The sequence below is a fragment of the Diaphorina citri genome, unplaced genomic scaffold, assembly GCF_000475195.1.
Source record: "Diaphorina citri unplaced genomic scaffold, Diaci psyllid genome assembly version 1.1 scaffold1103, whole genome shotgun sequence".
NCBI classification, from domain to species: Eukaryota; Metazoa; Arthropoda; class Insecta; order Hemiptera; family Psyllidae; genus Diaphorina; species Diaphorina citri.
Window position 1 is genome coordinate 80518 of NW_007378532.1, and position 11457 is coordinate 91974.

An 11457-nucleotide genomic window follows, 5' to 3' on the forward strand; every position below is an offset into this window, starting at 1 on the left:
ATGAAAACCAACAATGGAAAGAGTTATATTGTAAACCGTAGTAGCAGCTACTGCTTTACATATGTGTTATTCCATAAAAAATTAAGTGAAAACAAATTAAGAGTAAACAGAAATGAAGGAACAAAACGGATGCAGATGGTGGAAGGTAACCCAAGGACCGTCTGTGAGGATGCCTTCTGGTAGAGACAACTTTGAAAGAAGTAGTCCATATCCAGGAGTTGCTACCAAGATGTTGTACACACTGCTTGATGTGTGTGGTTTTACACCTGCATTTAGCCTATTGACTATCAGGCATGGACGGTATCATAATGTATGTCTATTACATCATCATGTGGATAATTATCATCTGCAGATTGTTTCTAGTTATAGTTTATAGCTGGGACTATTGAATTTAACCTCTTGACTGATTTTGTCCATCTTTTTGGCCTATTTCCAGCTGTCATTTGGGATTTAAAGCAAATATTTAAAAATCTCATTTCTGGTATTTTTTACTAATTGCTACTAATTAGTAATTGCAAGTATCTACTACTATCTACTGATTGCTCCCCTAGTTCAATAGGAAGAAGGTAGTAAAATCTTTAAATAGGAAATAGGCAGCAAACTCGAAAGTGGAATTTTTCTCTTCTCAGAGATCACAGGAAATCACCCCGTTAGCCTTTTACAATCCAAGCCTGTGACAAACGTTACAATAAATTGCACATAGAAACGCTCCGCTCCTCGCAATATTGTGAACAGAACTACACATATGAACCAAATAGCGAAAAAAAAGCATCACTGAAACAGTTAGAATTTAATAGTAATATTAACTACTTTCTAAATGCAGTTAGCAGAATGTCCGGTGCAGTTCTCGATGACTTCTGTATATCGACTGTGAGCCACCAGGCAACTCTAGTAGCAACAGCACTCCAAGTGTTATCTGATGAACTTGTCTCAAGAGTGAGTTAGATGATGAAGTGTTAAGCTTCTTAATCTGTCGAGTAGCGAGGTCAAGATCTGAGAAGTCTCAGACTTATCTTCACAATTACGATTGCAAGAATGATAAGGATACTCGTATTATAGTTACCTACAAGGAAAGCTAATTTTATCTTTCTTTGAAATGCTCCCTCGTGAACTTTCTGAGTTCGGTTCTTTTTTCGTCAGATTTTTCAAACAATAGATCAGAAGGCTTAATAGGAATTTCACATTATTCTCGTCACCATGCATAATAATTATAATACGTAGAAAATTCACTTAATAAAGAACCACGAAAATTTGATAAAAAAGTTTCGTGCAAGGACTATTAAGTTCCTAGCAGATAGGTAGCTGTAGGTACCATCTCGTATTTTTTGTTTTAATTGAAAGCTCAGTCGTATTAAGTACGAGTAATGCAAGAAAGGTTAAGGCGTTTAATATTGCAGTGACTGGTACCCCGAGTATCTCCAGTAATTTACTTGAACACGAAACCAGGCACGTTTTAAGTAGAAAATGGGTAAGTAAAGTCGTATTTTCCTTCCCCAATTTTCAGGTTATAGTGGTGAGAAATAGGAAAATGGTGCAACAATTTTCATTTCCCTACTTCCCACCACTACCCCCGTGAATATTGCGAAAAGAAAATACGCGTTAACTGAGGTACTTTTCCGTGTCTGTACGGCACCTATCTCACGCTGTTGGAAGGACAGGGCTATAAATGAACTCTTTGGAGACTCAGAAGTACCTACCTAATATTCCTAATAACTGGGCTCCTTCCATGTCCTAACTGAAGCGACTTTAGAAAATGTTGGCCTTATTAATAGATATATCTATTGGTAAATTTAAATACGAATGGAGCAGATCTACCTATCCACAAAATCAAGGGTCTTTTTGCCATTTTCCAACTTTGATGTTCTCAAGGATATTCTTGTAAACTTACCAGCAGAACAAGCCTGATGAAAAGGGTTTGAAATATCAGACTGTGCTGTCATGAAAACAAACTCACGAAGATTGTTTGAAAATTTCACTTTGTTTCAAATACTTACCACACTTTTTGCTGAAAAGAAAGAAAATTGTAACAATACCTATATACCTAGACAGATTCGTGGTAAGGTACATATATCAAATCTGTGCTCTTTTGCGTTACTTGGCATATTAATAGTAATATGTTTTTTTTATTGTTAGCCAAAGTTTGAATAAAAGTAAGCTTAAAAGGTATGTCATATTTCCTTTATTTCTTTTCAGATGGCCCAGAACAGAATACAGATAACTCTGGAATCCAATGCAAAATGCACTGAAGTTTGCCGGCATAGAACAACATACATACACAAGGTAGGAGAAAAGCATAACAAAGGAATACAAAACTCTCTGCGCGGGAAAGAGGAGAGAACAAAAAGAAAATAATTCGAGAGGAACTGGTTAAAATGTGTATAAACGGTAGCAAAATGGAAAAAAGAAATCCCAAGTGCGTAATATGAACACGCTATATTCATGGTATTCTTGTCCACTTCACGTTACATCTGTTACAGCTATTTAAACTTGTTCACTGAGTATTTCACCTCATTGTTTCCGGTCGACTGATTCCCAAGAAACTTGAGAGATATGATAAAAGCTTAGCTGATTGGCAAACCTTTCACTTCTCAGTGCTGAAAATTCTCTAACTAGGTACAAATTTATTAGTGTTTAGTTAATGGTAGGTATATCAATTCAGGTTGCTATACCATCTAAGTTAGACTCTTTAGTTCTTTCCTTAGTAAAAAAATGAAGTAAATAGCTCTGAGCTAGCAAGACAGATATGGGCAATTGAAAAGTAAGGAAATTGATGTGAAGTAGTTCCTACTTCCCAATATACCTAATTACTTATCTGCGGTTGTGAAATTAAGAGACTCAAAAGAGTTGTTAAATATTGGAAAAAGAGGTTGTTTCTTTATAGATAATTTTGCCCTTGGGTTGGGTGGTAGGTAATCCTTCATTAAATTAAATCATAAGTTTATAATCGACATTAGCAAATCACAACAAAAACGAGAGCTTCTCAGAGTTTGCCAAAGAATATGGACAGTCAGAGTGAAAGACCCCTCATAAAAGCTCGGTATGAGATTCTGTTAATTGATATGTCGTGAGATGAAGAGGTTAAAAAAAATGTAACAACCACTCTCTGGTAACGGAACGGTAAATTTCAGAGCGCCAAGCACACCTCGTTGTTGGAACAATAGAGGAAAGAGAGGTGCACACAGGACCTGATAGTCTAATGAAGGTATGCACACGCTCCTAACCCTGCTGTTAGTGGCGTAGCGTGAGATATTGATTGGGGAAAGAACATGGATTTAATTTTACATGTGGGTATCCCATGTTGAATTGTGCAATATGTTTTTCTTAAAAGAAGAGATGGAGGGTGAAGGTATTTATAGAGATAATTTTAACGTGTCCTTACTTTTTCTGACAATGCCAATGCGATATCAAATGCTACAACTCAGTGGATGACCTCATGAGAATTTACGTACTTTTTGGTCGGTTTCTTACTTCTTGCGAATTGACAATATCTACTGCAGATATCTCACAATCCTTTGATATGTTCAAGGCCAAAAATATACAGTTAGGTATCCGTCAAAACATTCGCAGATGGTATTCTTCTTCAATTTGACTTTTTTTTTCTAGTCAACAATAATACGGTCTCTTTGGTGTCAGGTTAGTAAATTGAGCTGTAGATGATTATCTTAAAGGCTAAAATTTTGATTAATGATTGCAAGCAAACAAAGTTCAACTTATTTTTTTATTTAATTCTCTTAAAACAACGGGCAAAAAAAATTGAATCGTCTGTACCGAAACATGAATTTCTGGTTTTAGGAGAGAGAAAAAACGAAGTTTTTTTCTCCATTCCTACTTGTGTAGTCTTCATTTACGTAGAACAATTTTTATTCATTTGGAGTTCGTCCTGTTCGCAGATTAAAAGATATACAGGATCTTCTTCTTCCAATAATATCATCGGGTACAGTTACCCCGAACTCTTCGTTATGCTTTGCCCGCGGCAACAAGAGAGTCCAAGCATCCAATGATTCTCGAGTCCTGATTTATTTACCAGCACAGAGCACAATAGGATTAGGGATTAGGTACCAATTTCAAGCTAAATTCTTTTAATCACATTTTATCTCACGAATGATACTGTGTGATGATTGATTTTGGATTTGACGAAGACAAATTAGTGGCCTGATTTATTTTTGGGGATTTTAGTCAGACAATTTTGTCATATGTATTAACATAAATGCCAGATTTTTTTTTTTCTCCTTCTTCTTTTGAGTGGCAGGGTTCTCCTGGAGGAGCTCTTCCACCCTGTTCCGGAATTCAGTGCAATGAGAACCACGTTTACAAATTTTATTACTTTTTACGGAGATTGCCCTTACAAAAAGTACCTATCCGCATGCTCACCGATACGGACTGTAGAAAATGCTACATGCAACAAGAGGGACAAGATACAAAAGGAAGAAGGTACACAGGATACGAGAAGAAGAACGAGGACGGGCAAAATAGATCGAATTCAGAGTCTACTCGCACTCAACTATGTATGTAGTCCGCCTACACTCAGCGAGAGACTTTATATTGCCCGCGGCATTCTGATAGGGTCAGTATCACTACATAGGGTACCTACATATATACCTATATCACTGAGTTCTGCCAAGGTTTCCCCATCCACATCCTCGTTACGATCTCGATGATTTCTCTGATTTCTGCAACAGAAATAAAACTTGCAGTGATTCTTTGTGGCGATGGTATTGTCTGGTAATTTTTTTATGATTTGGTGTTGGTGGGTGCCATGCTGCCATGAGTGGAAGGCCGTCCGTACACGGGTTGTAATTGGTACGTGCGATATAATATAAATACTTCTCCACTGATGACCAGGACCCTGGATGACAATCTGCGTTCAAACTTTGTTTCTAATAAACTGATTTTTGATTGGCTGAATTTAAATCAAAAATAAATAGCCTAAACTTGTAACTGAAACTAAGTTTAAACTCGTTGATCCTGACCGTAAAGTGCCTATTAGAATAGTGAACCAAAGACGAGGTTGAAAGAAACGAAATGAAAAAGAGAAGGGTCTCATCTGAGGTGCTCATTTCCAGTAGTTAATTTGTCCACGAAAATTCATCATTTACGTAACAACATTTCGACCCGTGTTGGGCCAGCCTATAAATGGGTATTCTTTACGTATCTAGTATCTTGTACCCTCCTATAATAATTGACTAAGTAATACCAGATACCAGTAAGACTAATGTAAGTTCAATGCTGCTGTATGGAAATGCTATTGTCTATGATTTTATGATTTCTTGTGTTGTTGATATGCACGATCATTTTATGATAATAGTTTTGTAGCATTAAGCAGAAAAGAATCATCCATAAGGCAATTCCCCTTATGGATGATTCTTTTCTGCTTAATGTTGTCCAGTTAAGTAGGTAGGTATACTACTATGTTGTTTATCCTGCTGGGATAGGACTGAAAAGTCCCTTTACCGCTTTACCATATAATTTTTGACCTAAGTATATCTCTCTACTTACCTTACTACCTGCTTAATTTATAATGATTTTTTGCTATCTGTTTTACAGGTGCTAGGTATACAAAATACAATATCGTCAAATGGTTCTCGAATCCAGTACCTCCTGTACCAGAGGCCAATGTCTTTACCTCTACAGACAGAATATCGGTAGGTACCTATGATCTTCACGGCCATAAATATACGAACATCTATCTCAACTTTACAACTTGTTTAACACGTTCACTGCTAGACTCTTTCAGTAATGTCCAGAACCACAGGGTTTAAACTTGTTTTAAGTTTTACGCTTGGATTAAGCAGCCAGCCTAGTTAGCTTAGTTGGTAGTGCGTCTGCCTTGTAAGCGCTAGGCCGCGGGTTCGATTCCCGCCCGGGGCGGGTTTTATCCTGATGGGATAATGTTCGTTCTCGGAACGGCTGGCTTTCTCCTATCCTGTCTTCCTTCTCTCTTCGATTTCTCTAGCAGTCACAGTTCCCTCTGTCAAACCTCTTTAAAAAAAAACTTGATATTTGCATTCGCTTAAAAAAGTACAGTTACGGAGGCTGGCTTTCTCCTATCCTGTCTTCCTTCTCTCTTCGATTTCGGGACGATAAGACCATAGCAGTTACAGTTCCCCCTGGCTTTCTCCTATCCTGTCTTCCTTCTCTCTTCGATTTCGGGACGATAAGACCATAGCAGTTACAGTTCCCTCTGTGGTAGGCTTTCTCCTATCCTGTCTTCCTTCTCTCTTCGATTTCGGGACGATAACTAGCAGTTACAGTTCCCTCTGCTTTCTTCCACCTGGCTTCCTTCTCTCTTCGATTTCGGGACGATAAGACCATAGCAGTTACAGTTCCCTCTGTCAAACCTCTTTAAAATGGTTCGATTCCCGCCCGGGGCGGATTTTATCCTGATGGGATAATGTTCGTTCTCGGAACGGCTGGCTTTCTCCTATCCCTCTCTTCCTTCTCTGATTTTGGGACGATAAGACCATAGCAGTTACAGTTCCCTCTGTCAAACCTCTTAACAAAAAAATACATGTGTTTTTTTTTTTTATCCTGATGGGATAATGTTCGTTCTCGGAACGGCTGGCTTTCTCCTATCCTGTCTTCCTTCTCTCTTCGATTTCTGATAAGACCATAGCAGTTACAGTTCCCTCTGTCAAACTTCTTTTTTTTTTAAAAAAAAAAGTTACTTTTTCGGAGTTTTGACCTCAGATTTGGATTTTTCACTAGTTTTTACGTAGGAATTGACCATTTATTAATAATTTTTACCCATTTGCAACTCCTCCATTGTTGTCCCGACCATTAGCAGTTTAGTTTCTCTCAGTGAGAGAAGGAGCTCTGCTACTCAGTCTTCTTCAATCTCTTTTCGTTTTCGACTTCCCCTTGTTCCTCTTTTATCCTTCTTATCCCTCTTTCCTCCATTCGTAGATATAACAACAGGCGTCAAAGGATATTTCCACACAACCCCTCACCTACACCTAGCAACTTGGCATTATTTATTCTCATCCCTTCTCCAGTTGTCCTTTATGTCATTTCCTCCTCCTTCCCCGCTCTCTCTCTCTCTCTCTCTCTCTTCTTCTCTTCCTTTCCCTCTTGATCTTTTCCTCCCCCCCCCCCCCCTCTCTCTCTCTCTCTCTCTCTCTCTCTCTCTCTCTCTCTCTCTCTCTCTCTCTCTCTCTCTCTCTCTCTCTTGGCCTCTTCTATCCTTCCTCACGCAGTGATCGTGTTAATATTACTTCATTTCGCCCACTCCCTCAACATACATAATAATGCTCCTATACGTTCCATACGTGTCTATAGTATGGTCAGTCCCCGAATCATCTAATCTTTAACCATTGGAATTCAAATAGATTGTAGTCCTTGTCACAGATTAATTACTATTTGTCCTAGCCATAGAAGGGGGTGGAGTAGATGTAAAGGTTAGGATATCATAGAATTCTATTTATTTCTATTTTTTTTTTTTTTTTTTTTTTTTTTTTTTTTTTTAAAGTTGCTAAAAATGATCACCACTCAGCATGATGCATTGCGGAAGTAATAAAAGCACAGAAAAGACCAAATGACACTGCATGCCTCTGGATGTCTCAATGAAATACCTACTTTCCAAATACCTTCCTTTACTTCTGATGTCCACTGCAATCCGATTTTTCGTAAGGTGAGTGCAACATATAGGTAACACTGGTAACACATACACAACACAGACTCCACAGAACTATGTATGGTATGTATGTAGTATTAATGTAGAATAGTGGTTTCCAACCAGAGTTAAAGTCCCCTTAGAGAGGGGTGATCTGACTATCCCACATTATTTTGGGAAGAGGAAAAACAAGAGGGTATGTACCTATCCACTAATAGTGGTCCCTATTTGCCCTTGCTCAGGGATGAAGTTTGGGATCCACTGCAAAATAAAGGTAGAAACACACTATCGTCACGTCACGTGAGCTCATGGAGAATCAGAAAGATATAGTTCAAAGTTTTTCCATAATATTATAGGTAATCTCGTCCAGGACAGCCACACTATTATCACGTCACGTTAGCTCACGTCTTTCTGACTCCCCATGGACTCACCTGATGTGACGTGGTGGTAGTGTGTTTCTACCTTCAATATCATTGTTTGAGAAGTCGATTATATTTCACAAGTCGCGATATATCATTTCGAAACCAAGTCGGTATGTTCGTACAACTATTGATGCTAATACGAGGTATCTTTGAAAAAGTGACCATACGGTTCTCAAGATGTTGTCGGTGTGTGGGAGACTTGCCAGGGTTGTCCAGACGGGTAGAAGATTCAAGAGAGAGAAAGAGAGAGAGAGAGAGAGAGAGAGAGCGAATAACAGGGAAAATAAATAGGGACGAACACAGAGAGAAAGAAGGTTGGATATACATATTCTTCTTCGCCTTTTCCCGTGTTCAGACGGGGTCGGCGTTTTTCGTCAGCCCTCAATCAGCCCTAGGATGTTTCTTTTGGGCTGACTTGGACATTTGGTTTTGGCTACAAAATTTTACGAGTGGTCGCTCCTCGCACTCAACCACGGCAAGGGGAATTTCAGGCTGTTATCCTCCTTGTTTAAGGATAGAGGAAATATGTAGAACAAAAATGGTAATTTGGCGTCTTCACCAATGTAAAGAACAGCAGTACTGTCCGTAAGGACATTCTATTCTATTCTTCCTCGTGGAACATTAAATGTCCAGTTCCCCATGGATCTCTGAAGTTAAACAACGTTCTGTATGTTAAGTATCCGACCATCTGGTCAATGCTGGCTTTTCCCGGTCCCACTCAGACTGGGTGTGTTAAAGCGGTCTCTTCCTGATCCCTTGTGTGCCGCGACCATTTTAGTTTAGGACTATTGCACTGACTCAGACACGGTAAGATTACTATTAGGAGGTGGCCTTTCACCGAATGGAGGGTAAATCCCCCTCACTAAACACCTTAGCCGTTATACAGTGACATTAAAACAATAAAACACAAAACATTTGATATTGACTTAATATCCCACCAGTGGTACGTTCATACCCACGGCACATCCCACGTAGCTTGTAGCACGTGGGAAAGCGTAGGAACACAAAATAGGGAAGACAGACGGGACGAAGGAATAAAGAGGAAAGAAAAAACGAAACGAGAAATAATAAAAGAAAAGATTGAAATAACGAAGTTGAAGAGGAGGCAAAGTTTAACCCTTTGAATGTCTGGGTGTCGGAGTGCGGCTGAAACACTATGGTTGATTGACATTGTCTGAAACATGCCGACAATAGGTGTATTTTCCTTTCGGAAAATTTTGAAAACTGGAACCGGTACTATTTTGGAAAATGAAATGGCACTTGATAATTGATATAAACCATAGGGAATCCAAGATGGCGCGCCATCGGAATCGGTTCCGTTTTCGAAAGTTTACTGAAAGGAAAATACCTACACCCAATGTAAACTTTTTTCACATTTCATCCAGAATCCTTTACCACGCCTACAGGATGTCATATAGGTAATGCCTTTGTGTTCTTACAAGGGGTTAACTTTCGTATCGGTCGTAGAGAACAAAGAGAGAGTGAGAGAAAGGAAGGGAGCGAGGGAGAAGAAGTAAGAGACTACGTATTCTGTAAAAAGCATTGAGCTAGTATTGGAATGACTAAAAGTCTTTTTTCCGAATGGCCTGCAGGAAATGTAATTGAAAAGAGAGTGTTCCCACTACACACGACACGATTTTTTTCCCCTGAACGACATAAAATGTCCGTGTAGGCTATGTAATTTAAATGAGTGTTCCCACTACGCACGACACGATTTTTTTCCGAACGAAAAGTGGGAACGGGCCTTAAGGGTTTGAGAGGGGGAGGACGCTGGGTGAGGAAGAGAAAGGTTGAATAATGGCAAAGTGGAAGAGGAAGGGTATGATTGAGTGAGAAGTTGGAGAGAGGTTTAGCGTTTGGGGGAAAGGAACAGAGAGGCCCGTATCCAGGATATCAACGAGGGGGGGGGGGGGGATTCGAATACTAAAAGTCTCACACCTACATAATATTATACCTACGTATGTAGGTATTACCTACCTATCATGTTAGGGAAACTTTTCAACTGAATGTAACGAAAATGTATGTAGGTAGTAGGTAACCAAAATGTATGTACGTATACACGGTATACATAGGTGCCAATACCTATTATTCTAACAATAAGAACATGTATACTGAAGTTTAGACATCAATGAATTACTATTAATATTAACCCACATGGGTATTAAAATTGATATCTATCTCTCTCTCTCTCCCTCTCTCTCTCTCCCTCTCTCTCCCTCTCTCTCCCTCCCACCCTCCCTGTTTCCATCTCAAATTTTCTCTCATATCCCTCCATTTACGCCTCTTTCCATCCCGATTCTAATATTCTCTCACTTTTGCATTCAGGTGATATTTTCTCTTCCTTCCCTCTCTCTTTCGTAACCTCCTATTTCCTTCTCCCTTTCCTCTCCCACTTATTATTTGTCTTCCTGCTCTTTCTCTGCTTCTTCTTCTCCTCCTTCATCATCCCTAGACGTATTTCTGCGTCCCACACTCTCTCTTTCCCTCCCTCTTCTATCTTCTTCTTTGCTTGATGCTTCCACACACATACGTATACTACGTGCATAATATTATTATTTTCCATTCCTCTTCGCTCTCTGACTCTTTTTTGTCATCTTCTTTACCCTCGGATTCTTTCTGTCGCTCTTCCTACGTCATTTTGTTCTCTCTCACAGTTCTTGATGTTCTTTTTCTCTTCGCAGACTCTTTTTGTTTGGCTTTAAAGCATTTGCTTTTGTTTCTGTTTATGAATTTAATTAATTTCAAGTTTTCAAGGATTAGGTATTATTCTTTAATAATTTCTAATGTATTCTCGGAATTCTGGAATCCCTTTTGGTACCTGTTCTTCGCACATTATGTTTTCCACCTCCAAGTGTGACTTTTGACTTTATACAAGATCCTTCTCATTTAGTTCTCCAGCTAAAACCTCTTTTATACATACGATGTATATCACCATATTAATTTATACTTGTACATAATACGATAATTACCTATGGTGTTATGGCGTCTCCACTAATAAATAATGTAGATATTGTATTTGTATGCCTTTCTCAAAAACTTTACTATGTGCACATTTTACCTACATTATGTTCCACTAACCTTAGTACGTTACACAATCGTCACTACTCCACTAATCCGAGTAAGTATTGGACAACAAAATCTGATTTGAGGGACTAGACTTTCTACTATACACTTAGCTGTACATACGAATATCTTAGGTATGTCTTCTATAAAAATTAATTTCTAGTTCAAGAATGAAGTGTCTTGTGTACTCCAGTTCCATATTTTCATATTATCTTGAGCACCTTGTGTGGAAGAAGGGGGACATGTTAAATCACAACTTTCTAGATCTAGATCACACACATGCTGACTAGGTAGGCTATAGTATGTCAACGGGCAACTATTTATAGCTGTTTCTCCTAGGTGTTAGTCTGTTAGTCCACAGGA

The 11457-nt window shown here is 38.8% G+C and overlaps 1 protein-coding gene across 1 annotated transcript in view; it reads left to right on the forward strand.

Annotated features, from left to right (window-relative positions):
• Nucleotides 1-7589, forward strand: part of LOC113469493 — an 82115-nt gene extending 74526 nt beyond the window's left edge. The window contains exons 5-7 of the mRNA XM_026827256.1: nucleotides 2194-2280; nucleotides 5545-5642; nucleotides 7466-7589. Coding sequence (XP_026683057.1) covers nucleotides 2194-2280; nucleotides 5545-5642; nucleotides 7466-7472 — 192 coding nt within the window. The 3' untranslated portion in view covers nucleotides 7473-7589. The remainder of the gene's footprint in view (nucleotides 1-2193; nucleotides 2281-5544; nucleotides 5643-7465) is intronic.
• Nucleotides 7590-11457: the final 3868 nt, after the last annotated feature.